This window comes from Desarmillaria tabescens (genome assembly GCF_030435595.1).
Source record: "Desarmillaria tabescens strain CCBAS 213 chromosome Unknown EV420scaffold_7, whole genome shotgun sequence".
Taxonomy (NCBI): Eukaryota; Fungi; Basidiomycota; class Agaricomycetes; order Agaricales; family Physalacriaceae; genus Desarmillaria; species Desarmillaria tabescens.
The window spans coordinates 1033997-1056006 of record NW_026848306.1 but is presented as its reverse complement, the minus strand read 5'-3'; the positions used below and the strand labels follow the sequence as shown (position 1 = coordinate 1056006).

The 22010-nt window shown below is 47.8% G+C and overlaps 11 protein-coding genes across 11 annotated transcripts; 7 read left to right on the top strand and 4 right to left on the bottom strand.

The window, feature by feature from the left end:
- Nucleotides 1–146: 146 nt before the first annotated feature.
- Nucleotides 147–983, top strand: EV420DRAFT_1638717 (uncharacterized protein; the record flags this gene model as incomplete). The annotated part of the gene is made up of 2 exons (XM_060476868.1): nucleotides 147–818; nucleotides 867–983. 2 exons carry the CDS (start codon nucleotides 147–149, stop codon nucleotides 981–983), a joined length of 789 nt encoding a protein of 262 aa, XP_060335112.1.
- Nucleotides 984–2379: 1396 nt separating this feature from the next.
- Nucleotides 2380–3943, top strand: EV420DRAFT_1303594 (lectin). The gene is made up of 5 exons (XM_060468437.1): nucleotides 2380–2421; nucleotides 2488–2553; nucleotides 2607–2817; nucleotides 2870–3358; nucleotides 3412–3943. The coding sequence occupies exons 1-5, from the start codon at nucleotides 2409–2411 to the stop codon at nucleotides 3755–3757; spliced, it is 1125 nt and encodes a 374-aa protein (XP_060335111.1). The 5' UTR covers nucleotides 2380–2408; the 3' UTR covers nucleotides 3758–3943.
- A 687-nt stretch (nucleotides 3944–4630) lies between these two features.
- Nucleotides 4631–6464, bottom strand: EV420DRAFT_1761043 (uncharacterized protein; the record flags this gene model as incomplete). The annotated part of the gene is made up of 3 exons (XM_060480647.1): nucleotides 6403–6464; nucleotides 5754–6356; nucleotides 4631–5707 (listed from the first exon to the last, which is right to left on the bottom strand). The coding sequence occupies exons 2-3, from the start codon at nucleotides 6354–6356 to the stop codon at nucleotides 4631–4633; spliced, it is 1680 nt and encodes a 559-aa protein (XP_060335110.1). The 5' UTR covers nucleotides 6403–6464.
- Nucleotides 6465–8091: 1627 nt separating this feature from the next.
- On the top strand, nucleotides 8092–8995 carry EV420DRAFT_1520101 (uncharacterized protein). The gene is made up of 4 exons (XM_060472142.1): nucleotides 8092–8323; nucleotides 8372–8452; nucleotides 8504–8785; nucleotides 8844–8995. The coding sequence occupies exons 1-3, from the start codon at nucleotides 8129–8131 to the stop codon at nucleotides 8651–8653; spliced, it is 426 nt and encodes a 141-aa protein (XP_060335109.1). The 5' UTR covers nucleotides 8092–8128; the 3' UTR covers nucleotides 8654–8785; nucleotides 8844–8995.
- Nucleotides 8996–9105: 110 nt separating this feature from the next.
- Nucleotides 9106–9716, top strand: EV420DRAFT_1520096 (uncharacterized protein; the record flags this gene model as incomplete). Its single annotated transcript, XM_060472141.1, has 3 exons — nucleotides 9106–9323; nucleotides 9388–9467; nucleotides 9533–9716. Coding segments are annotated over exons 1-3 (272 nt in total), but the record flags the coding sequence as incomplete, so codon positions are not given.
- Nucleotides 9459–10189, top strand: EV420DRAFT_1108523 (uncharacterized protein). Its single transcript, XM_060465869.1, has 3 exons — nucleotides 9459–9467; nucleotides 9533–9716; nucleotides 9779–10189. Exons 2-3 carry the CDS (start codon nucleotides 9614–9616, stop codon nucleotides 10069–10071), a joined length of 396 nt encoding a protein of 131 aa, XP_060335107.1. The 5' UTR covers nucleotides 9459–9467; nucleotides 9533–9613; the 3' UTR covers nucleotides 10072–10189.
- On the bottom strand, nucleotides 10075–10879 carry EV420DRAFT_1108612 (phosphatidylinositol 4-kinase alpha-like protein). The gene is made up of 3 exons (XM_060465870.1): nucleotides 10831–10879; nucleotides 10452–10781; nucleotides 10075–10401 (listed from the first exon to the last, which is right to left on the bottom strand). The coding sequence occupies exons 2-3, from the start codon at nucleotides 10737–10739 to the stop codon at nucleotides 10324–10326; spliced, it is 366 nt and encodes a 121-aa protein (XP_060335106.1). The 5' UTR covers nucleotides 10740–10781; nucleotides 10831–10879; the 3' UTR covers nucleotides 10075–10323.
- EV420DRAFT_1520089 (uncharacterized protein) lies at nucleotides 10707–17941 on the bottom strand. Its single transcript, XM_060472140.1, is given in 38 exon segments — nucleotides 10707–10781; nucleotides 10831–10926; nucleotides 10986–11040; nucleotides 11075–11110; nucleotides 11142–11234; nucleotides 11289–11552; nucleotides 11601–11726; nucleotides 11777–11944; nucleotides 11996–12105; nucleotides 12155–12332; nucleotides 12388–12594; nucleotides 12649–12785; nucleotides 12851–12996; nucleotides 13049–13198; nucleotides 13248–13466; nucleotides 13518–13717; nucleotides 13771–13949; nucleotides 13996–14115; nucleotides 14162–14438; nucleotides 14491–14748; nucleotides 14798–15022; nucleotides 15074–15385; nucleotides 15437–15481; nucleotides 15522–15581; nucleotides 15633–15716; nucleotides 15745–15828; nucleotides 15886–16143; nucleotides 16215–16353; nucleotides 16407–16555; nucleotides 16604–16771; nucleotides 16809–16897; nucleotides 16941–17168; nucleotides 17224–17328; nucleotides 17348–17371; nucleotides 17422–17581; nucleotides 17636–17680; nucleotides 17727–17841; nucleotides 17897–17941. 38 exon segments carry the CDS (start codon nucleotides 17902–17904, stop codon nucleotides 10741–10743), a joined length of 5358 nt encoding a protein of 1785 aa, XP_060335105.1. The 5' UTR covers nucleotides 17905–17941; the 3' UTR covers nucleotides 10707–10740.
- A 117-nt stretch (nucleotides 17942–18058) lies between these two features.
- On the top strand, nucleotides 18059–19204 carry EV420DRAFT_1729367 (uncharacterized protein; the record flags this gene model as incomplete). Its single annotated transcript, XM_060479891.1, has 8 exons — nucleotides 18059–18074; nucleotides 18125–18269; nucleotides 18325–18353; nucleotides 18401–18518; nucleotides 18568–18664; nucleotides 18721–18814; nucleotides 18862–18953; nucleotides 19004–19204. The coding sequence occupies 8 exons, from the start codon at nucleotides 18059–18061 to the stop codon at nucleotides 19058–19060; spliced, it is 648 nt and encodes a 215-aa protein (XP_060335104.1). The 3' UTR covers nucleotides 19061–19204.
- Nucleotides 19049–20678, bottom strand: EV420DRAFT_1761039 (glutaminyl-peptide cyclotransferase-like protein). The gene is made up of 6 exons (XM_060480646.1): nucleotides 20430–20678; nucleotides 20162–20379; nucleotides 19903–20114; nucleotides 19448–19847; nucleotides 19254–19397; nucleotides 19049–19201 (listed from the first exon to the last, which is right to left on the bottom strand). Exons 1-6 carry the CDS (start codon nucleotides 20527–20529, stop codon nucleotides 19193–19195), a joined length of 1083 nt encoding a protein of 360 aa, XP_060335103.1. The 5' UTR covers nucleotides 20530–20678; the 3' UTR covers nucleotides 19049–19192.
- Nucleotides 20679–20711: 33 nt separating this feature from the next.
- On the top strand, nucleotides 20712–21270 carry EV420DRAFT_1618701 (TRAPP complex subunit Trs23; the record flags this gene model as incomplete). Its single annotated transcript, XM_060475379.1, has 4 exons — nucleotides 20712–20732; nucleotides 20785–20808; nucleotides 20890–21043; nucleotides 21089–21270. 4 exons carry the CDS (start codon nucleotides 20712–20714, stop codon nucleotides 21268–21270), a joined length of 381 nt encoding a protein of 126 aa, XP_060335102.1.
- Between the last annotated feature and the right edge of the window lie 740 nt (nucleotides 21271–22010).

The following is a 22010-nucleotide window of genomic DNA, read 5'->3' as shown; positions in this document are numbered from 1 at the left end:
TTTCCGTATCTTCGGTGCTGTACCTCTATATAGACCTTGATTGATTGCATTATGTATATATATATATTCCCCACGTCGTGCCTCTACTCCGCGCGACGCACTCAACAGTGTGATCACAACGGTATGAGCCTTCGTGGCCACAGCGCATGGCTTGCCATGTTTGGGCTGTGGACCCGGCCGTTCCTTATTGGGTCCTTGTGCCGGTACCAACACCAACACCTGCAACCTCCTCTTCTACGGAATATACGTTTACCTTCGGCAGACACAAAGGAGAGAAGATATCTAATGTTCCGCCCTCCTACCTTGCGTTCTGCAAGGAATCAGAATGGGCAGTCAACTACCCGGGTTTGAGACACGCCATCTCAAAGCTGGAGCGAGAGCACCGGGGTATGACCGTTGCGCAGCGAATCCAACACGCGAAAAGTATTATACCTGACTGGTTCTGGAATGAATCCTATTCGTGCGCCTGCCAGCTTTATGGCGCCAATTCACTTGGGACAGCTAAAGCGATGGAAGACGCGGTCGAAAGTCGCTGTTATGAAGAAAAGTACCCACCCCGTCCGGAAACCACGGAAACGGAACTCTCATCTGGCTCAATAACGGCACTAAGACAGCTGTTGGATACCTGCCCCGTAGTAGGGCGATCAACCCCAGAGTATGGACCATTTTTCACGCAAAGAGAAGACGGCTTCACGGATGAACGCTATTGGGTTTGGTCTGACGAGTATGAAGGAAAAGTGAAAGCGGCATTTAGGGCTGTCCAAGATGAACACGGAGAGGAAGGGCTACTGGTTGCGCGATGGATGGCAAGGGACAAGGTTAGTAGTAGTCACATGTTTCGGAGACCAACGTTAACACCCTTTCAGTATGCGAAATGCACTCATAGCCTGACCCATAAGGGATGTGGCAGACATGGAAGAGAAGGCACCATGTGGTGGGATGAATCATGGAATATGGCGTGGTTTTTTAATGAATCGGTGTGATTTCTGGATACGAATCCAAAACAAGCTGTAATCAAATGAAAAGGACTTTGCTGTAGTACGCCCATATGCCTGATCCAAGCTTTCAGTGTCCGCACATCAGCAGGTAGTGGAGGTGCGCCAAGAAGGGCTGAAGCCGCTTTGAATTCGTTATCTAGAAGAAAGCTGACTATATGCATTAGTGCCTAACAGATGCACGCACCTGTTGACTGACAAGTTTCGATAAAAGTCGATGGAGGGTAACAAAAAGGCTCTCTCCCTGTGTCCACTGCATTGTACGGCCTACTAGGGCCACTTCATTACAAAATCTTCTGAGGCGAGAACGCGTGTGTTCATGCCGTCGATCTTGACCTTCAGTTAGTTAAACTGGTGCTGGATTTCACACAGAATAGCCATCGTTTCCGCAGAGGCGGAGGAGGAGGAGGAGTTGACGATAGGATTGTGCAGACTGAGACTAGGCTGCCATGATGATGGTAAGAAAAAGACTGGACAATCAAGTGCAAACATTTCACGACTGGGACTGCACGATCCCGTGATTAACTTCGACTGAGTCTGACCATCACGACGACAATATCACTGTCCGATATTTGACATCGTACTCAGAGCAGAAGCACCGAGTCCTTGATGCGTACCATACCAAACGTATCATATTCCGGTTGCTCCTTATAGCCTGCTTGCTGTCAGCCCTTCTAATTCAATTCAACATCCAAGTTTACTCGTCCTTTCCCATTCTATACAGCTCTCAGTCTGACTAATCCGTAGACCAAGAACCACATGTCATAAACAATAGACTTGTCAAAGACACCGAAAATTTTCGTCGAAGCGTTTGGGCAATGCTTCTGAGCGTTTCATTTTTGGTTCTTCGGCGACATCAACTCAACTCAATTTATTCATACAGCGAAATTTCAATCATGTGTTCGGTCATTTGTGATCAACTTGAGTGCTTAGGCCTGGGATGCTTCTGCCATCACTGATGCTAACTTTTTAGAAGTAATGATTGCTGTCTACATGCAATGCTGTTTTGTTCGGTTTCCTAACACGCGCCTAAGTCGTACTGCAGTCGCCTGCAGTTCACTGTGTATTATCTTCTAAAGTTTCTTGGCTACATGCTGTGTTACAGAAGCATCTTGGATGTCTGGTGTCTGTGCTTCTCTACTCGACAGCTGAGGGATCCATCATCATTACATCTTATTCCCTTCTAAAAATCTGAACCTTCAACATAAAGTCACCAGTCCTCCGTTATGTTAGGGAATTAAAACTTCTCGCGGCACTTGTTTCTTCTTCGATTCCGTCTGTCAGAATTTTACTATGCTGCTGAATTGCCAAGATGTCATTATGGTTTTCATGTTCGACGTGTTATTTGCTATAAAAGCAAGGCGGTAATGCACAGTCTAATCATCCACCGACAGGTAGATACTTCTCTCTCTAATGTTCGCCCGAGGTTAGCTTGCAAGCTTATTAGGCCTTCTCTTTTCTTTCCTTCTTCCCGCTCATATCGTTTCCATAGTTCTCTTGCTCTTGCCCGTCGTTCTTTCCGCGGTCTTCACGACTGCCTTCCCTGCATCGGAAAGAGGTGCGTATTTCTTTGCGGCCTACACTATGATCCCGTACTCACTCATTTTTCAGGTCTCGTTGCCGGTGCGGTGGCTGCTGAAAGCGCGTCTCTCGCAGCGCGCGCCGCAGCCCAGCCTCTTACTCTAGCCAACTCCAACTGGATTTGGACTGGAGAAGAGGCCAGCGCAGGTGGGGACGCGCCCGTCGGTTCTCGTCCCTTCCGCAAGACTATCCCTCACACCAGCACCAAGTGCCCGGTATGCGCGACAATCCTCCTTGCTACGTAGGTTCGGTTTTTTTGAATTACTTTCAGATTTCCTAAGAATTTTCTCCAGCGACAATCTCCACACACTGTACGTCAACGGCGCTGAAATCGGCTCAGGAGCATCTTTCTCAGCCGCACAGGTGTACACCGTCGGTCTCAACCCAGAATCGGACAACGTCATCACCGTCAATGGTACCAACACTGGAGGACCTGCCGGTCTGATCGCTACCGTCCTCGTTGACTACGCCGACGGCACCACAGAGACCTTTGTCACCGACGCGTCCTGGAAGACCCTCAGGTCCGCTCCCCCAGCTGGATTCGAGAACCCGAGCTTGGATGACTCGACATGGATTGCAGCAGTTGGGCAGGGCCAGGAAGGTGTATCTCCCTGGGGCCAGACCGCGCTTCCTCCCGCGCTTGATATGACCCAGAGCAACTGGATTTGGACAGGCGAGACCGACTCGGCGGGAAACGCGCCGGTCGGGCACAGGGCTTTCAGGAAGACCATCACTTCCCCGTATGGCAAGGGCGCGGTGTGTGCGAAGGTAGTCATCACTGTGTAGGTCTTTTGACTCACCCTTTGACTGGCGGTAATTGATCAATCCTTCACAGCGATAACGCTTACACTCTCTACGCCAACGGCCAGTCCCTCGGTTCGGGCACTGACTTCAACGTTGCCCAAGCGTACTCCGTACCCCAACTGGACCCCAACCAGAACGTGTTCGCAGTCGATGGAGAGAACACTGGTGGTCCGGCTGGTGTCATTGCTACCATCCTAGTAGCGTATAACGACGGGACCTCGGCTTCCTACGTCACGGATACTACCTGGAAGGCATCCACCAGTCTGCCTACTGGATTCCAGCTTCCCGCGACCGATGATAGCACTTGGAGCGGTGCTACGGTTGTAGGCAAGTACGGCGATGCTCCTTGGGGAGCTATTACCGTCCCGACTGCATAGGTGCTCGAGCAACTATCTTCGGATATCATTCCTTTACCTTGATGCTTTATCTTTACATTCACAGAAAATATATACACAAGATCTTTAATTGAATGTAACCTGTCTTCTGTCTCTAGTTTGATAAATAGTTGAATGGCTTTGATTTGAAGTTTGCGGGTATTGAGGAATCAACACAAAGCGACTGACCTGTCGCTAAGAAAAAAACAGTGTTAGTATCGACGAAATCGCAGGACATAAAGAAGGCCCTCATAATATATCGATAGCGGTAAGGGCATCATATAGTGGTTTCCATTCTTATGGGTTCACTACTCATGAAAGTCTTTCATATTATATATATACGCTTATCCAATTTATCGGTACTAGATAGGTCGCATGGGCAGCGGATACGCACAGTAAGAACGATTTGGACATACAGTAGGACATAGTTAGTATACTGCTTGGGAACAGAGGCGGGAAGTCTTCAGGCGTGAAGCTAGGATACTTGGGTATCTTATTTTCAACTCGGAAGATTGTCTGCAACGTTGCAATGCTTCCACTACGAGAACGTTGCGTGTAGAAGGATTTTAGGCCGTTGACAGAAATTCAATGCTGGACTCAAAGGAGCCCTGCAGTTTCACCGAAGGGTCGCTTTGCATATTTTGTATTTACGTCGGGTTACTGGCCAATGACCGACATGAACACTTACAACAACCGTGCCAAACCGCTCAAGCTACGCAATAGGGCTCGATAAGAGACATGTATTCTTTGACCAACAAGCAGAGAATTATTACGTGCACATGAGATGGAAAAAGTAGCCCGAATGGGAGAATGGTGTATGCTGCAATGCGTAAGCTTATCATCTGCAGAACAGTTACGGACGAACCTGTCACAGACTCAAAGAATGTTGTAAGATAATTTCAATCCTTCAGCACGGTATTCCTCCAGCTTAGACAAGGCTGATGTGCGACCAAGTTCTTCCTCTTCCCTGTCATCTTCAATATTTAATGATCGGCACAGCTCGATCGTTTGCAAACACTGGAAAGAAGGACCTTCGTACGTCCAACGCGACTTCACCATTTTCACAAAAAGATTGACGTCAAACTTCATTTCGCCGCTGATATGCAGGGTATGCAGTCTCGGCAGGAGAACATTACCCGGGTAAGATGTCACCAGAGGGGTAAGGATGTCATCTGTCAAGGCCAGAGGACCGACGTCAAGGAGCTTGACTTCTTGAAGGGTAGATGAAGCACTACGAAAGAGGGCGAGAAGATCCTCTCCGTCTATATTTCCGTGGATGAAGTGAAATGTGGTCAAAGGCGACTGTGATCGACATACCGCCCCCCGGACGGCTGTAAACGTTTCCATGGTATCGCGCACATGTCCTTCATCCACACAGCAGTGCACTGTGAGAGTAGACAGGCGAGGCAATGCGAGGGCACTAAGAAGCCGAGCAAGAACAGACCTAGGGTATTGGGATGCCCACGAGCTTAAGGTCAAAGTTTGAAGCTTTGAACAAGACCGTGAATAGTCTGCAGTCTTGGCTATCTGGAGCATTTCTTCACATCTCAAATCACATGCTTCCAGATCTTCTGCCTCCAACAAAAGCGGGAGGATATAATACGTCGAAGGTCCGGGCGAACGATCACAGAGGACGTGGTAAGTGGAATAATGGGTGATCTGACGGTAGGGCAAACGGAGAATAAGAACGTTCCCTATATCCACGGTATCAAGAGTATTCAAGAGTGGTGTGTCTCCAAATAGTTCCGTGCGAAATAACCCTCGGAACTCTTCACCATTCGTGCAGAGGAGAGTGAGTTTTCTGAGGCATGCAAAGTTGTAGAGTTGCCAAAGAAGTGAACAATGGGGCAGGTAAAAAGAGATAGAGAGATTGTATTCGATCTTGCATGGAGAACAAGAGCGTGGAAAGCTGGAGCGGCAAAGATCTGGAAAACGCCGACTCCTGGCGAGCTTCTGCGCATATCAGGATTGATAATGGATGACTTCGTGTTCGTGCAACCTGCCGAGCCAGTTTTCGCACGTAGCGAAAGTTTTCAGGCGAAAAGTTGACGCCACTAATGAATATATTAATTCTCGACCAAAGCTGGGGGAAGTCAAGGACGACGTGGCGCCATGTTTTACACACGAGCTCGACTGACCACAAAGCACTCTCGCTGGGATGAAAATCCCACCAGTGTCTAACTCTTCGGGATAGGGATCGCGGCATGGGAAAGATGATTGTACTGAAAAATATTTTGAACAGGATCTCTGGGGGTAGGCGACGGACTGGGGAGAGAATGCGTTTGCGTTCTGCTATGCGAGCTACCGCCTTTCCACGTTCGCCGTCAAGGCCTTCCAATTCAGCACCAATCGAGGCAAGCTGACTGGAAAGCGCCTGTCGGAGCTTCTTCAGAGCAGCGACATGATCGTCAATCGCGGCAACATGTGCTTCTCCGATTGATATATTATCCCGCAATTCGCATTCTTCAGATGGTGAGGGAGGGTCATTGGAACGCAAAAGGTTGTCAAATGTAGGCCCAGCATCCGTTTGTTCGTCGGACAAAGTTGTGGAAGGAGTATAATGGTTGGGACAGCCGCAGCCCAAGCATATTCGAGGTGACATCTACAAAAGGGATGAGCAAATATCACTATCGTCAAACGGTACTCACCAGTAGGACGCAGTATCTGCTTCTAAACCTCACTATGAACACGAGGATGAGGCGATAAGCACTGAGTTTGGTTTCAAACTCCGCGGGGGGCGCAGTGATTCAGACGCCCAGCTAGTGATAGGCGCTCTCATTGGAATCAACGAGCGATAGCAAAGAATATTGAGGAATTTGATGACCATTGATCGATATTGATCGGTGACCCCGTATCACCAGGTCGGATCTACTTGCAAGCGTCATCCTGATCCAAGGTAAGATTCACGAAAACGGAGGTGAGGATGATTTTGCGGTCTGTCCTGCAGACTACACTGAAGGCCCCGGGAAACTACACTGATCATGACACCTTAACAAACTCAACGAGATTAATTTGGGGATTTTTCGCTTGAGGAGCGACTCGACTCTCCGTTTTCCTAGAGAGCAGAATTCACGATCCCGTACGCCAGCTGTTATAGTGCTCGTAACGTGACATCTGTAAGCGGCGGACCCAAAGCCGACTTGGGCTTGATGGGTTTACCGACGATGGATTATAGCAATTTCGAAAAATGATGGGATTCCTGAAAAGAATCAAAAAGTTTTGGCCCCTGTTAAAACACCTCCGAGCCCGCACTCAGAGGGTTATGATGATTGACGTCGTAGGTTGTCTCAGATGGTGTGGGTGAGATCGGGCAGGATCGGGCAGGTATCAGTCGCGTCAAAACCTTTTTTTTCTTTTTTGAGAATCTCATCCTTTTTCGAAATAGCAATAAATGCGCATTGGAAATCGTCGTGTAAGTCGGCGTGATGTGGCCGCCGGCCGGTGACGGTAGATGACATAAAACGTTTGGGGGCCACGGATTGTTTCAATCCTTGAAGTACCCCTTGCACTTTGATATCCTTCTGGTTTTCCATCGTCACCCGAGAAGACGTCTCCAAGTCACTACCTGCCTCAGTTATAATAAAATAGCCTTCGCGGACATTCTATGTTGAGAGCACCTGAAATTTCAGCCTGCCAACTAAGGGCAGTCGCGAGATCCTTCGAGACATAAAGCATGAGCACCGCACGGTCGAGGAAGGCCTCGCATTCTTCCTGAGAGCTGGGAGAAAGACGACTTATGCCATGAAGGCGGCTGAAGATAGCACTTTGAAGCATAGTACATGATAGTCATCGAGAGAAAAGCGGTGCTTGAAAAGCGTGCTCGTGCGGCACAACAGGTCTATGAAATCACAAGACTAATGCAACTGCAAGGAATCGGGAGAACGATGAGAAGCTGAGTAAAAGGGAAACTTCGAAAGGCTACGGCGAGGGATAATACTTGGGGTTGTACTGTTGCAGAACGACTTGCTATTGGAAGGACTTAAATATACGTAGTTTCAAGTTTCTAAAGGCAAGAAAATTAAGCTGAGTACATGAACGCAAGGGCCAAATTCAAGGAAACAAAAAATGGAATTCATTGGAAGTTGGTCCCTGAATGAAACTTTCATGCTGGAACGAACAAAATAAATATTGAGATCCGTAGATCTACCACTCCGGGAAAGCGTGTCATCCTTGTGCAGGGGCCATGCTAATCTTCTCTGTATCGTTCCAATTTTTTCGTATGTCACCCCGAAGGGGACAATCTAAGTAGCGAGTTCAAACTAGTAGCGTTAGCAGTTTTGTATTTGTGACAGCTCACTGGAACCTTTGCCCATATCGGGAATATGCTCACTGGCTCAGCACGTTTTTGTCTCTTGACGGCCATGGTCAGCTAAAATGTCGGTAGCGACACCTACGGTTCTCCCCCGGGATCCCAGGTTCCCGCACTTGTTGCCTCCAGTGCCTAGGATCCGGCCTATACAGCTACGTACCGTTGGCTATGAGGCCATCTACGGACGTATGAAGGATTATCGCGACTTGCAACGCGAGATGGACGAACTGAGTGAAGAGGAACGCGAGCTCGAGGAATTAGTACGCTCCCTTCCTGGTTGTGTGTATTTCTTGCTTACTCCGGGATAGGATAGCAATATTCGTAACCGAGGTTTCGGGACTATCGTACCTATCGGTTGTGTCAAGACCCAGCAGGAGGAGAAACGAGAGGTGCGTATGCTTTCCTCGTCGTCGGTTCGTCTTGTGAATGAAGTTCAGTAGCTTGATGAGGCAGATGATGGGGAAGAGGATTCTATGCTTTCTGATGGACCGCCGTCCATGATAGAGGAGGAAGAGCAGGAGGAAGAGGAGGAATCAGCGGATTTGGATGCTAGTATGCAGGATATGGATGCTAGCATGCAAGATAGATGAGGAGTTTGAAGAGTTCTCGGATGCTGAGGATTTCTTAGGTAACAGATGTACCGGAGAATTAGGCAGCTTTCCCTATGTTCATCCACTTTTTCATGGAACTCGACATTCGACATTCGATATACTATGACCTTGGTATGTTTTGTATCCTTTCGATCAAAGTCAGATTACTCAAAAGTGCTTTCCTCTTCAGTCCGGTCAGGCATTTCGGTCTTATCTTTCTATTCCCAACGAGTGATACTAGTGCCTTAGGTTAGATATATTTTAGGATACGTCCTGCCGTCACGTTATCGCAGCCGAACTAGCAACTCTAAGGATTACATACATGTAGTTATTAAGTTTTACATAGTTTTCTGCACATGCACGGTCCCTACCAGGATCCTCCTCAGGGACGACATCGGTAAATAAAATCCCAGCTTTCCTGGTACAACCTCTGATTTTTTTCCAAGCGACCGAGCGCGTTGATGGCTGTCGCTGGGCAGCATGGAGTTGTCATAATGAAACGGCATCTATCTCCTTGCAGCCTCCCCCTTCCATGCCTCGAAAATCCCAAGTCGACCTCATTTCAATCTCTGGGATCGTATCCGCCCAAGCACAGCAGGAGCTCGTCACCGAGGGGCTCGATAACTTTGAGCTGCCAAAGAGCCTGGTAACGAGTATCGCAAGATCAGCGGTACGTTCCCCTGTCCCCGTCGCTGTCGACTCGCATGTGAAATTCGAATCCGGCCACTACTTAGCTCCCTGACAACTGCGAAGCTGCCCAAGGACACGATCCTTGCCCTCGTCAAGGGCTCGACGGTGTTCATCAACCACCTAGGTGCGCCTATCTATTTCTACTTCGGACGCGTATCGACTGATCCACCCCTTTGAAATTCCCCCCAGCTGGAACGCAAGTATCCCCCGCAATCAAACTACGAACCCGGATCCCCACACTGACTGCGCTGCAGGGCCTACGATGTCGCGATGTCAAAGCAGCACAAGAGCATCTCTGCCGCCGATGTCATGCGGGCGCTAGAGGTCCTCGAGCTGGGTGATATGGTAGAGACGATACAGGAGGATCTTCAGGGTGAGGGCCTTTTCGCCTTGATTTGCTTCTATTATAACATTTTCTCTCACACCGGCACTCAGCTTTTCGCGAAGAACAAGAGCGGCTGGGAAAGCCAGCAGTCACGATAGCGTATCGGCGCCTCCAAGCCGCAGACTCTCTGTCCAACCGGGAGCTCCGACTATCAGGATCAAACCACCCAAGAAAGAGACCCCATCGAGAGCTACGTCTTTGTCGTCGTATTCGAGACGATCGGAGAAAGACGAGGAACCACTCCAGGGCGATCAAGCGTACGAGGAGGCTACGCCAGGATTATATCATAATTGGCAAAGTGGACGGCGGCCATCTTGATGATCGCAACTCGGACAAGGAATAGGGACACACGGACGGACATTTCTGATTCTTGCTTTCAACTTTCTTTCGTCGTGCTTTGTTGATGTCATATGTACCGTGCTATTGTCAAACAGTGCTAGCTTTCTTCAGTCTAGCTAGAGTATCGTTTTAGGTTGTATCATAGTGTGTGTAAATATTATTGAAGGGATGGATTGCATTGAATAGTAAGTACGTGCTTGTGCAGAAAACCAGATTCCAAAACAAGAAAGAAAAGTCCCAATGTCGATGATACCTATTACTTGTAAGGAATGCCTAAAACGGAGCATAAGTCAAGGACAACATCCATGTGCATCTTTAACTGACCATTTTGAAGCTACCAAAAGGATCAGAATATATATCATCATCAAGACCGGAGCAACGTACCCTCTGGAATTCATCGTATGCCGTACTCCTCACATTCTCATGGGCATTCCTCACCACAGCCATCATATGCTCCGCCGCCTGCCGCTCATTCAGCGTCAACGCAAACCTATCGCGCAAACGCCTGATCGTGCCCTCGCCTTTGAACGACGGGAAGCCCGTGTCGAGCATAAGCTGGACGGTGCTTATCAGCTGCTCGGCGTGCGGTCGAATGGCGAGGAACGCCTTGACAGTGAGATGCTGGAAGAGTTGGTATCCTTGTGAGTATCTTCCGCCCATTAGTACTACCATCTCATGATTTAGTTTGAACGAGTGCGGCTCGAATTTGACACCCTGAAATGAACGGTGAATAGCGAATAGACGGTATGGAGGAGCTGCTTACTCCTGGACGTAAAGGCGAAGAATAACATGGTTAGTTTAGACCAGATGGTACAAATTTGAAGGAAATACATATCTATGTCGAACAAGAACCCAAAATCTAGCGCATAAATATCCGTCAGCTTGCTGCAGTCAACATACTTTCATAGAAGCCCTTACCGATATGCACTATATGACCTTCTCCGTCAATCATGATGTTTCCATTATGCCGATCCTTGATTTGCAAGATATAGCACGCAACGGAATACGCAGCCATAGGACTGTATAAAGTTCATACGCGCTTTCTGGAACGCGATCGTATCCTGACCGCCATACTTGGCGAACGAAAAAGTCAAGCAAGTCATTAACTTTTGCACGGCCCATCTCGTCCCGAGAGGTAGCATTAGGTACGACGTCAATAACGCCACACTACGCCGCAGATCAGCAAATTGGGAATTCAACTCAGGAGAGAAATAGACTGACTCCAGGGGCGGTAGCTGTCACCCGATAAGGGTACAGATACAGGGTCAAACCAACACTAGTGAAAATGTTTTTGAACATGGCTATGATCTGTAATGCGAGCACGTCTTGACGGCAATCATCCCCGACTTTGAAGATGGCTTGTTGCCACACATCGTATTCGGTGCGGACTTCGGTGCCTCCACCCTCGCCATCGAGAAGTGAGTCAGGATCGGTGTTGACTGTTACCCTTTCTTTCCTGACTTTAAAAGTGGCCATAAAGGGCGCCTATGGGACCAGATAAGCAGAGAAGCGATATAATAGAAGAACTTTTACCTTAGCGTGACTCTGCAGAGGTCGTCCAGATTTCTTGTCGATATCAACGACTTTCCCGTCAGGATTACTGGGCAGGTACACTCCGACGGCGACAACAATCTTTCCCATCTCCTCGTCAATTTTGGCCTAGGTCCAGTTACAATTGTGATATGCATATACACGCGATTCAAACACACCTTCTTTTCAGGTTTGGTTTTCTTGATAAAGGGCTTGAGTTTTCCGGATATCGACGTTACCTCATGGAAGAAGCCAAATTCGCGGTCATAGAATTCTCGAGCTTCCCCGGACAAAGATTCGACGACGAGATTCGTCATTGAGTCAAGAGTAGGCTTCAAGGGATCCTCCTAAAACCTGATTGAGCATTAAACAGAGATGGCAGTGGACGGATAACTGACCAATTCACCAGCATCATCCTTGAAGCAATTGGCCTTCATATTCCAGATAATTTGATGACAGAAGAGCTGCGATATTTTTGCAGTCTCAAATATGAATCGTGCAACGTATCCTTTGTAATGAAATGAACGTGAAGTCCAATTGCGTGAGATAGGACGAACCTAGATCATCATAACGAAGCGCCTGAACTACCTGAGGGACGAAAAAGAACGTGAGCTCCACAGGATGTTGCTCTAGAACCCGGTGGGCATATTGCAAAACCATCGGGTCACTGTTGTATCGTCGCTCGAAGAACGTGTTTGCTATTACTGGAGGAACAGGCGCCCATAGTAAAAGATACTGCTCAAGCAATCAGGATAAAGGAAGCCAGAAAAGAACTTATAAACCAGCTCACTCTAAGATCTCGGCGTACGGCAGGATCCACCCTATCTTCTACAAGGAATGGTAGAGCTTCCGGTATGTCAAGAACATCGATAGTGCTTGACTTGACAAGTCGTCCGACTTCACTACGAAGAATAGGAAGCTTGAAACGTTCGGTCATGTACACTGCAATAGCAGGGTCGATCTTCCATGTCGTCCGAAGGATTTGAATCCATGCATTCTACGTAGGGTTGTTAAGAACATATGGCCCAGATCTAAAGTGTAGAACACCAACATCTAATAAAGTTCGCTCGGATGATATTATCTGGTCGGTACCCCTACGGAGGTCGTTGGTAGGATTAGCCCAGACGTGAAGTCGATAAATCTCGCTCTCAACCAGGAGCTTTAGAGGCTGGTTAATTGTACGGAGCCCTATTTGTATAGTCTTTTGAATGCTTCAATGTCTATTCACCAGTGGAAGTAGCAGTGACACGTACATGTACTTCGAGATGGCGTCTGAGCTGGCGATAAACTTGAGATGACAGCAGACGCTCGGACAGAATCCGTTTGAAGATATGATAAAAACTCAGAGAGCACCTTGACATCAGCATCAATCTGTACTCGATTGGCACCGTACGTCCATCTATCGGTTAAAGTCAGTATTCGCTGCTGTTGAAGATATCGTAGATTCATACTGAGGCCGTACTGCGAACCATGAATAAGCAGCAGAATACAAGTTCTCACGCATTTCGTTTTCACAAAATGAGTCCAGATGAGAACTCTTAAGTGTTTCGAATCCGAAAAGCAAGAAAGAAAACCGAACTTCTCGCGCCAATGCATGAGTACTAAGATAAGAATGTGAGTAAACCCGCGACTACACGGTTATTCGCCTACCTCATGGTTTTGTGTGCTCTTGCTGACAACAAGACAAGATGTTGGATCAAAAACATAACTCCAGGCCGGCGGTATCGGGCAGCCTGCAAACGACTGAAGAGCATTTGCAAGACCAATGCATGAGGTATAAGTAACCGTCGAGCGTTTAGCATCCCACGATCGATTTCTCCCTTCTCAGTGGGGCTATAATTGACCGGCTGATAGAACGGATCACCGTAGCTATGCAGAGAGTGAATCAGAGAAACACAGGAAGAGGGCAAAACAACCTACTTCAAAGACGTTGAAAAGATACCCTTTTCTTGCCGGATAGTAGAGGACCAAGCAGACAAAACTTCGCTCATGAGAGCAACCTCGATATCGTTGTTCTCTGCGATAACCCACGTCCAGACTTCAATGCCTGTGGAAATGGCAGCCGGGGTAGCAACTGCAAACGGAAGTGCAACCAAGTAATGAAGCAACTCATAATCGCACTGTGATTAGAGTTTGAGGGAGACCGTACAAGTCATCCTTGATGTAGGCTTACATTTGACAGGGAAATGATCATAGCAGTGCATCGGAACAACAGGCGCTTCAAATCTTGAACTGTCAAGGAGCTTGTTTTGCCTCGTATTTCCTCCATCATATGTGCTAATTTCTCTTTGAGTGCAAGTATTTCGCCAGACGGGGCCAACTGAGGAGGCAGTTTCTCCAGTCTGTCGGCACCTAACAAATAGTTAGTTGAAAATGACGAGTATATAGTTATCCTTGCCTGATCGACTCGCCAACCGGATACCAGCTGCCTCACCGGCAAAGTAACCTCTGCTCGCGATTTGGCTCGCTAATATGTTAGCCTTGTCTAAGGTTCTATTTGAAAGTGCTGAAAGCGAGACTGTGGACGGATTAGCACGTAAACAAGGGAGAATTAGCGAACTTGCCCAATTGGCGCTGCACAGGACCGATTGCTTTCCCGAATTGTTCAGCGATAGAAGCCCCTAGCTCGGCACCGTCGGTTCCGGAATTTGATTGGTGTACTGCTAGATATTTTTGTAATGTTGACTGTAGCTCGACTGGGGCACGTCCAAGCGCCAACTCGAACCAGTTGTTTGCGTTCCTATGCAGCTGTGCTAATATTTCGTTTCGGACCTGATAACTGTCGGTGAGTTGGAGAGTAATCTGTGCACGTGTAGAATTGTATTCGTAGACTGGGTTGTACTGCATTGTTGGTTTTGTGAGCGTAAAGTTTTATTGCCGAACAAAATCATACCTCGTCAGTAAACTCATTCTCGCAAGATCGGCGTAATAGTGTGAGAACCTCCAGAATCGCGAATACAAGAGGTGGATCACACATGAGGGACGGAAAAGATGATATAAGCCGATTGAGAAACTTGAATGCGATGTCTCTTGCTCTGGCTACTGGATGAGTGCTGCACAATAGCAAGGCGCGCAACTCAGATGATAGTGCTTCGGGAAGGGCCTGTTGAGCTGCTTGGGCGTTCAAGTCATTGATACAACCTCGAATGACCTAAAAGCATGTGTTAAAGAGTGCGTGGTAAGGCGAGGTGTTGAAGCACCTTCTCTGCAATGGAGTCCATGCATGAGCTAAGCCCTACATGCCGATTAAGGCTATCATTGACAAAATAGGTGACCAGGGATGACGTCAATCCTGCCGCAGACCGCATAGTCTCCATATCGTGCATTGTCAACAAGAAAACGATCTGCCCCGACGATAGTGAGCGTATATCACTAGTTCGAAGTGGTATATGTCTGGTAAGAGATGTTTTATGCTTGAGAATCACCTGCAAATATGTGGGTAACGTTCCAACACAATACTGGGAAAAAAGTAGTACCGTATGTGCATACTCCTGACGGATCACTGAGTTGTACTCGACATCACTGGCCACAGCATCCTGAGATTCTTCGACTACCGTAGCGGGCGTCTTGATAGCGATACGAGCCATTGCCGGCTTTTTCCATGCCATAGCATTCGAATCTATAGCGTCGTCGGTTGTGAAGTGGAATAGAATGCAAAGGAACCACATGTTTCGGAATAGGGCAACAACTGCCGGCGATGCGTCAACATGAGGATTGAAGTCGCTATGAGATAGAAGGGCATCGATAGGCAATAACAAAGACGCTAGCTGCTCAATCATATCATCGGTCTACATGGACATTAGCATTTGAAGACCAAAGACTGAAAATTAACTCAGGACCTTAACGTGATGGTTCGCAATCTTTACGTTCTGGATAGCGACACCCTTGTCCGGCGAAAAGGGTAAGTAGCTCTGCTAAGTAAACATCATAGAGTTCAGGACGACGATGCAATTCCTGGGCCAGCCTCGTTTGTGCCGCGAGTACCTATAAATCAATCAGTCCTATGACTTAGAAGATAACGCTGAAATGAATCACCATGTTGTTCGAAAACCTGGGATCATCCGGATTGGCAGAACGATTAATAGTCGAGAAGACATGTATGATATCCACAAATGCAGTCTCAGGGAGCAGACAATGCCAAATCAACAAGATTATATGCGATCGCTGCCTCCATAGTTGGTTCCGCTGATCGAAGACGTTGCAAAAGCATCGATATGGTAAGACGCGTGACCTGCGCGTGGATTTGAATGTTAGTAGAATGCGAGAAAGGTATAAACTAGCAAGCTACCTCCTCCATACGGAACTCGAGCGCCAATCGAGTCACAACAGATATTGTACTGATACCCACAACCCTCTTCTCATCATCCGACAGCCCATGAAGTCCAGTTTCCACGGAGTGTAGTGTACCTTGATCTTGCCCAGAGTAAAGGGGGTTATTGAATATCTGAGAATTGCTAGAGCTTTCATATATTTCCTTGCTCGTTGCAGCTATGTAATTCAAGAGGGAATACATGTTCGACATGATAAGATCGTCACCAGGAGCCAACTGAAAGAGACGCGTCAGGGAAATTATAATAATGCGTCATACATAGTAAAGGGTACATTACCTTGATGCACTGAGCAAGGACACTTCGCTGCGGCTGCCAAAGGGGGAGGAGCTCTGGTCTCTGAAGCAAACTCAAATTCAAATATTGACAGGGGAGCAGTAACAAAGCGTCGCAAATGTGCTGCCATCCGGGCAGCAATTTCAGGGAAGCTTCAAAACCGTTCAATCGCCGAAAGACTTTCAAACGGAGGAATGGTACCTACTTCTGAACAAGGACAGTCGTCGCTTTCAACGCAGCCTCTTGGACAAGATTGTCAAAGATTGGCGATTCCTCGCTGAGCAATAGCAAAAGTCGCGAATACAATTCCTCGTCGAGTTCGTGAAGAGCCACGGAGCAAACGGAAGCCAGTTTCTGAAGTGGGATTAAAAGCAATTTCGAAGGCAGCTGAAAATCTCGCACCAAACTTTCCGACATGGTCTCCCATGCATACGTATCAGGTGGAGGATCAGTATCCATATCCTCAATCTGAATCAGTAAATCGTTAAAGTATTGCATTGCATAGTGGATAGTTGACTTCAGAGTGGCGACTGTGGCCTCCTCAGTGATGTCCAAGTCGATGGCGCTCCGCTTCATTAACGAATTCCAAGCCTTGTTCGCCTGCTACTGCTTCTGTGGAATTACCAATGGGGCCAGTTTGCGGTGGTGCTTGGACCTGAGCCAATACGGTCCAAGAGGTCTCTAGTACGCAGCAGACTATGAAATAACCACTGAGAGGTCGTCCAGCGAGAGAGGTAACGAGCTGAAAATGTCTCGATGAAGTGTTGAGTGTCGACGTCGACCACGTCTTCATTGACTATGTCTCCGAAGAGTCGATTCAAACGGTCGATATTGTCCACAGAGCATAGGACTGCAAGGGTTTCTCTCAACTGTTGCCATTGTGAAGTGCTCCAGGCGAATGATGTAGAGCTAATTGCACGATAGAGGCCATGTAAAGCTGGAGCTAGTTGCGTGAAGATATCCGAAGCTGTTGAAACGTATGAGGAGCAAAAGCGGAAGAAGGAACCTGGTCCTAAACTTACGGGCAGTAGTTGATATCTTTGCTTGAATATCCGAAATGAATGCAACAATGGCGCCAGTTGCTGAATCACTGTACTGTGGATGCAATCCTGACACCCGCAGCAACGCTGAGACTGTTGAAAACACCTAGTTGATCAGGAAGTGACCAGTCTGAAACCACGTTAACAGGAGCCTTAGAAACTTCTGGATATTGTCCGCACCTTCCCACGAAAGACAACGGTCAAAATCTATGTAGGGTACATCTCGAAGAACGTCGATGAGCACTGGTAGTATGGTCCCTATTCTCTCGGCAATGTGAGATTCGGGAAAATTGAAAATCAGTTCCCCAAAAGCGATGTGGCAATGAACCCTGGACGTAGTCTAGAAACATATATTAGCCTTGGGATGGATCCTACGGGTAGAGCTGTGACGGACCAGTAACACCCTGTCTTTCGTTTCCTCTTCCACTTTTCCGTTTGGCTTGGAGTAGCCGTTGAAAACATGGTCGGGTTTCTTCTCATGCTACTCTGGTCTGGACGTTCGAAGCAATGAGGGTCGCGGCATAGCGGTAGTCGTCGTCTGTTTCCCCGACGCTCGAAGCAATGTCGGAGAGAATTCGCTGATGTATGTTGAGTTCGATGCTGTAGGGATAGTTATTGAGAGAGAGTTTGGCGACATATATGTGAATGTAGGCACCAATCCATATTTCAGCAGAAAAGAGCTGAACACAGAATTTCGACGTCAGAGTAGGACGGTAGGTGTCTGTTTGCCGAAAGCCCCTCGGGTATATCCGTCGGGTAAACAAACGCGTCGCGTCACTGTTAGGGACCTCTTTCCAGCCAACCCTCACCAACAAATATGCCACGTACTCCCAGTGCGTTGCTCTTTTGTGCGCCGTCATTTCTACTCATTCTATTTGTTTAGAAGCCCGGCCTACTCGCCTCACAGCGCCGACATCCTTTGTTAATGAAAATAGCGACGACGACGACAGCTTTGGTTTCACTGGAGCCTCTCGCAGTAGAAGACAGGACGACGATGACATTGAAAACTCGGATGACGATGCCAAATCGTGAGTGTGCTGTTAACCTTTATGTTCGCTCCATGACTGGATCGTGATATTATAGAATGGCTAAGTTTCTACAGGCATACAAGAGTGCGTCTGAAAGCAATGAGCTCTCTGTTCTCTAATCTGTCATACAGAACAGCAGGCAAAGAAAAATTCTGCTCGGTCGGTCGCTTTCGATGGGCAAAAGAAGGCACTGTATGCATTGGCGCGCAAGACGGCTGAGGAGACATCAAGAGACGGCGTCGCTTACCTGTGAGTAGCCCACATTTTCCGTGACGGCATCATCTGCATTGTTCTCTAGGGAAGAACTGAAGGCTCAGGTCACTGTAATGAAACAGCAAGAGATATCTTACGAGAAGTATACCAAAGGTCTTGACCAATTTGGAGAAGATAGCAATGTTTGACTAACCTGCTGCTGTCGGCTTCATGTTTCTCGTCTGACATCTTTCTTCAGGAAGCCCTTGTTAAGCTACTGGAAATATGTCCCCCGGTTAAGGACGATTTGTTCGTTCGTCGTCGCCAAGCCCTCGAAGCCGCTGGCGAAATGCGTCAGTTAATTCTTCCTTTTTCATACCCGCCGTCTGATGCTTTTTAGTGAAATCTAACCCTTCAAGAAAGGAACAAGCTCTACAACAATTCCTAAGAAATGCTCACGGACAAGTGAAAAAAAGTCGGCAAAATGAAGAAGTACATGCGAATACGCAATTTACCAACGTACAACGCTCATTCTTCTACAGCTCGCGACTGACGCTTCAAAGCTTATCAAACACTACAAGGATCTCCTTCGTGGCTGAGACTTTCTATCCGCTGATGCTTCCGACGTATGCTTACTGTTGCTCTGCTGTTTTCTGCGTTTTCTGGATTGCAACACTCTGTATTATACACTCCAGATCCTCTAGAATGCTTGATAATGTATCTTGATCCATTCACGATATCTACTAGCGGATAACTGAATTGCAGAGAAACAACAATAACCAAGGAACTCACCAGTTCAGAATCAGAACGTGAGACATAGCTTCGTTCCCTACTTTTCAAATCGTCGGGCCGAAGATTCAAATATTCACACATGAAGACACGCAGTATGAGATTCCATCGGCGCATTGTCGGTAGGTCAAGTGCAGATGCATCGTCCTTTGATGAGGAATTAGTCAAAAAGAAGTGAGTGCCAGACGAGTCTTTACCCGCAAAGTGTGCCAGACACGAGGAAACGGTTCTGCAATTACATGCAGAACACTGATACCTCGATGCAAAAAAGGAACATGGTCGTCTCCCATGTTCCCCAGATTCTTCTCTGCCCCATTTCTCGGCGTAAAATATGAAGCCCAATGTCCAGGAGCCATGCCGGAGTAATCATCATACTGGAAGAAACCATGATCACCCAGTCTTTGCTCTGCAGATGCCATTGCATCAAAGAGCCACCCAGTCTCAGTAAAGTAGGACCTTATCTTGGGCTGCGGTGCACCAAGGAGGTCGAGTAAAATGAGGTGCTCTATGCCGTGCATCTCAGTCATTTGTGGACCAAGGAGACGTCGTTTTGAATGAGGCAGGACGTATGTTGTCTCCCATTTCTCCGCTAGATGTCTGTACGACGTCAGACACATCCAAAGGGATTAATTTTGAAACATGAACAACACACCTCGCACCATAAATTGAATCAGTATCTGTCCAGGCTACAAAGGCTTCTTCCCCATCGAAGAACACGAGTTGCAGAGTAATATCAGCGACATCTTCATCATCTTCGGTGCCTTCTTCCAGCCTCTGTTGCCGACTATCCAGAAGCGGATTCAACGCCCCAGCGAGGTCGAGCATCATAGCGCATGGTGCAGCAGAATCAGTTGCTCCTACGAACTGCGTCCCCGTCAGATCCTAGGGTACTAAGATGGAGAAGCACAGACCTGATTCGCAGGGTATGAAGGAAAATATTTGCTGTCAAAGTGCGCCGACAGAATGACCCGGCGTGGAGCTGTTGGGTCCTTTGTCGCAATGAGATTCGTGAACCTTTTTTCACCTATGGGTGTCTGTCCAGTGAATTCGTCCTCCTCGACGTGCCAATTGAGAGCCTCGAGTGTGGTCTTGATGTAGTTCCTGACTAATGTGTTGTTGTCTGTATCCGCTGTATGAATGTCGGTGAGAGTCCTCGGACTGTATTCCCAGCCAACATACGTGCACGGGGTATCAGTATCTTCGATAAATGCGAAGAAGGAACTTGACGGGTCCAGGTTTTTGAGAGGGTCGGGTGTAGAGACCAATATCGATATGTCATCGGTAGAGAGCTCTGTCAATGCCCGTTCGCCCAACGTAGACACCTGGAACGACGGCAACGGCGTCAGAAGAAGAAAGCAACAGCCATAGTGAGGGCGTCAGAAGGTGGACGGCCTTCATGGCGCTGGAGAGGGAGGAAGCAAAATAACGTACTCACGCTCATGCCCTTGGCGTCTCACCATCATGGCCATCTTCGGGCTCTGGGTACGTGTTCCCTCTCTATTGGCGAATGGCTGTCGGAACGTCGCCTATATAGGTCATCAACAAAGCAGGAGGCCTTGTGTACCAAAGAAACTTTGCAGGTCGGGATACCGGTCGTTAGCATTGTTCAATTATGCTCATTCTTCGGTAGATGGCCTAGGCCCAGCTGACATCTAATGAGTACCTCGTCCTCGCCGGTACACTGCACGGTATCCACGCTATTACAAGTCGTCTATCACCGATGGGACCAAGTTCAGGTGCTCAGGTTATCGAAGGAGAGTCCTTCAAGATGACAATATTACTCACGGCTACAGGTACGTTTCCGTACTACTACTTTACACGCTCCTAACATGGCCTAGGAACGAAATTTGTTCTTTTGACATCCCTGGCAGAGCTCTCAGCGGAATCAATATTGCAGAAAGTTCACGAAGCGTACGCCGACGATGTGATGAAGAATCCTTTTCACACTCCAGAGATGCCCATTCGGAGTGAAGGCTTTGACCTCCGAATCACTTCACTTATTGGAAACGGACAACTATGATGGCAATGGTAAGGTGCAACTCTGCCCTTAGGTTACAAGTTTCTCAGCTCTTTTCTAGAGATCACACTTATCGACAACGATTTACAAATCGAGTCAACTGCTGCGCCTTCTACGCCCCGTAACATACAGGCGACAAGCTACTCCATCCAGCTAGGGAACGTCCTTCACGTAGTGCCTGATGTTCAAGCCCTGGTACTACAGCAGACCCTGTCCTTGTGTTTAGCATATTACCAGAGACAATTCATCATAAACTCTTCTCGGCTACGGGTCTAGGTCAGCTTTTCAGATCAACAACGGTCACCGCAAAGCCGCCCAATGACACAGTATCGTTCGTCAACATTTCCCGATATCGCCAGACCAAAAGGCAACATAGTCACCTTCAAAGCCATCCAGCAGCAAACCGATGCGAGGCGCATGCCCGCTCATCGACCCATGTGTCAATGGTCATAGGAAGAGAGGTGTTACGTTGAGCGCACCGTTGCACCAAATTCCGCCAGAGCTTTGCGCCAAGCCATTCAGATGGATTTTTACGAATTCTTCAGTTTGCCAGAAACCAAGAGAGCTGCTTGTGGTTGGGGGCTCAAACCCTTCGAGGATAACTGAAGTGGTCTATCATATGATACTACAGGGCAGAAAATGGAAGCCCTTCACGAAGCAGCTTATGACTGATTGCATGTACTTGAAACAGATATACCTTGATAAAATAATGGGCTAATGTGTATGCGAAGGAGAATAAACGT

Excerpts from the sequence above, each read along its gene's own strand:
- EV420DRAFT_1108523 (XM_060465869.1), top strand. The coding sequence starts at position 9,614 with ATGTCAAAGCAGCACAAGAGCATCTCTGCCGCCGATGTCATGCGGGCG. Across the intron at positions 9,717-9,778 it reads GATACAGGAGGATCTTCAGG|CTTTTCGCGAAGAACAAGAG; the intron begins GTGAGGGCCTTT and ends ACCGGCACTCAG.
- EV420DRAFT_1303594 (XM_060468437.1), top strand. Across the intron at positions 2,818-2,869 it reads GCGACAATCCTCCTTGCTAC|CGACAATCTCCACACACTGT; the intron begins GTAGGTTCGGTT and ends AATTTTCTCCAG. Across the intron at positions 3,359-3,411 it reads GCGAAGGTAGTCATCACTGT|CGATAACGCTTACACTCTCT; the intron begins GTAGGTCTTTTG and ends AATCCTTCACAG.
- EV420DRAFT_1761039 (XM_060480646.1), bottom strand. The coding sequence starts at position 20,529 with ATGACATATCGATATTGGTCTCTACACCCGACCCTCTCAAAAACCTGG. Across the intron at positions 20,115-20,161 it reads CTTCATACCCTGCGAATCAG|TTCGTAGGAGCAACTGATTC; the intron begins GTCTGTGCTTCT and ends ACGGGGACGCAG. Across the intron at positions 19,848-19,902 it reads GATTCAATTTATGGTGCGAG|ACATCTAGCGGAGAAATGGG; the intron begins GTGTGTTGTTCA and ends GACGTCGTACAG.
- EV420DRAFT_1520089 (XM_060472140.1), bottom strand. Across the intron at positions 16,556-16,603 it reads AGACCATGTCGGAAAGTTTG|AAACTGGCTTCCGTTTGCTC; the intron begins GTGCGAGATTTT and ends ATCCCACTTCAG. Across the intron at positions 16,144-16,214 it reads CAGCGAAGTGTCCTTGCTCA|TTGGCTCCTGGTGACGATCT; the intron begins GTGCATCAAGGT and ends CGTCTCTTTCAG.
- EV420DRAFT_1520101 (XM_060472142.1), top strand. The coding sequence starts at position 8,129 with ATGTCGGTAGCGACACCTACGGTTCTCCCCCGGGATCCCAGGTTCCCG. Across the intron at positions 8,324-8,371 it reads AACGCGAGCTCGAGGAATTA|GATAGCAATATTCGTAACCG; the intron begins GTACGCTCCCTT and ends ACTCCGGGATAG. Across the intron at positions 8,453-8,503 it reads AGCAGGAGGAGAAACGAGAG|CTTGATGAGGCAGATGATGG; the intron begins GTGCGTATGCTT and ends GAAGTTCAGTAG.
- EV420DRAFT_1108612 (XM_060465870.1), bottom strand. The coding sequence starts at position 10,739 with ATGGTAGTACTAATGGGCGGAAGATACTCACAAGGATACCAACTCTTC. Across the intron at positions 10,402-10,451 it reads CATACGATGAATTCCAGAGG|CTTCAAAATGGTCAGTTAAA; the intron begins GTACGTTGCTCC and ends TCCTTTTGGTAG.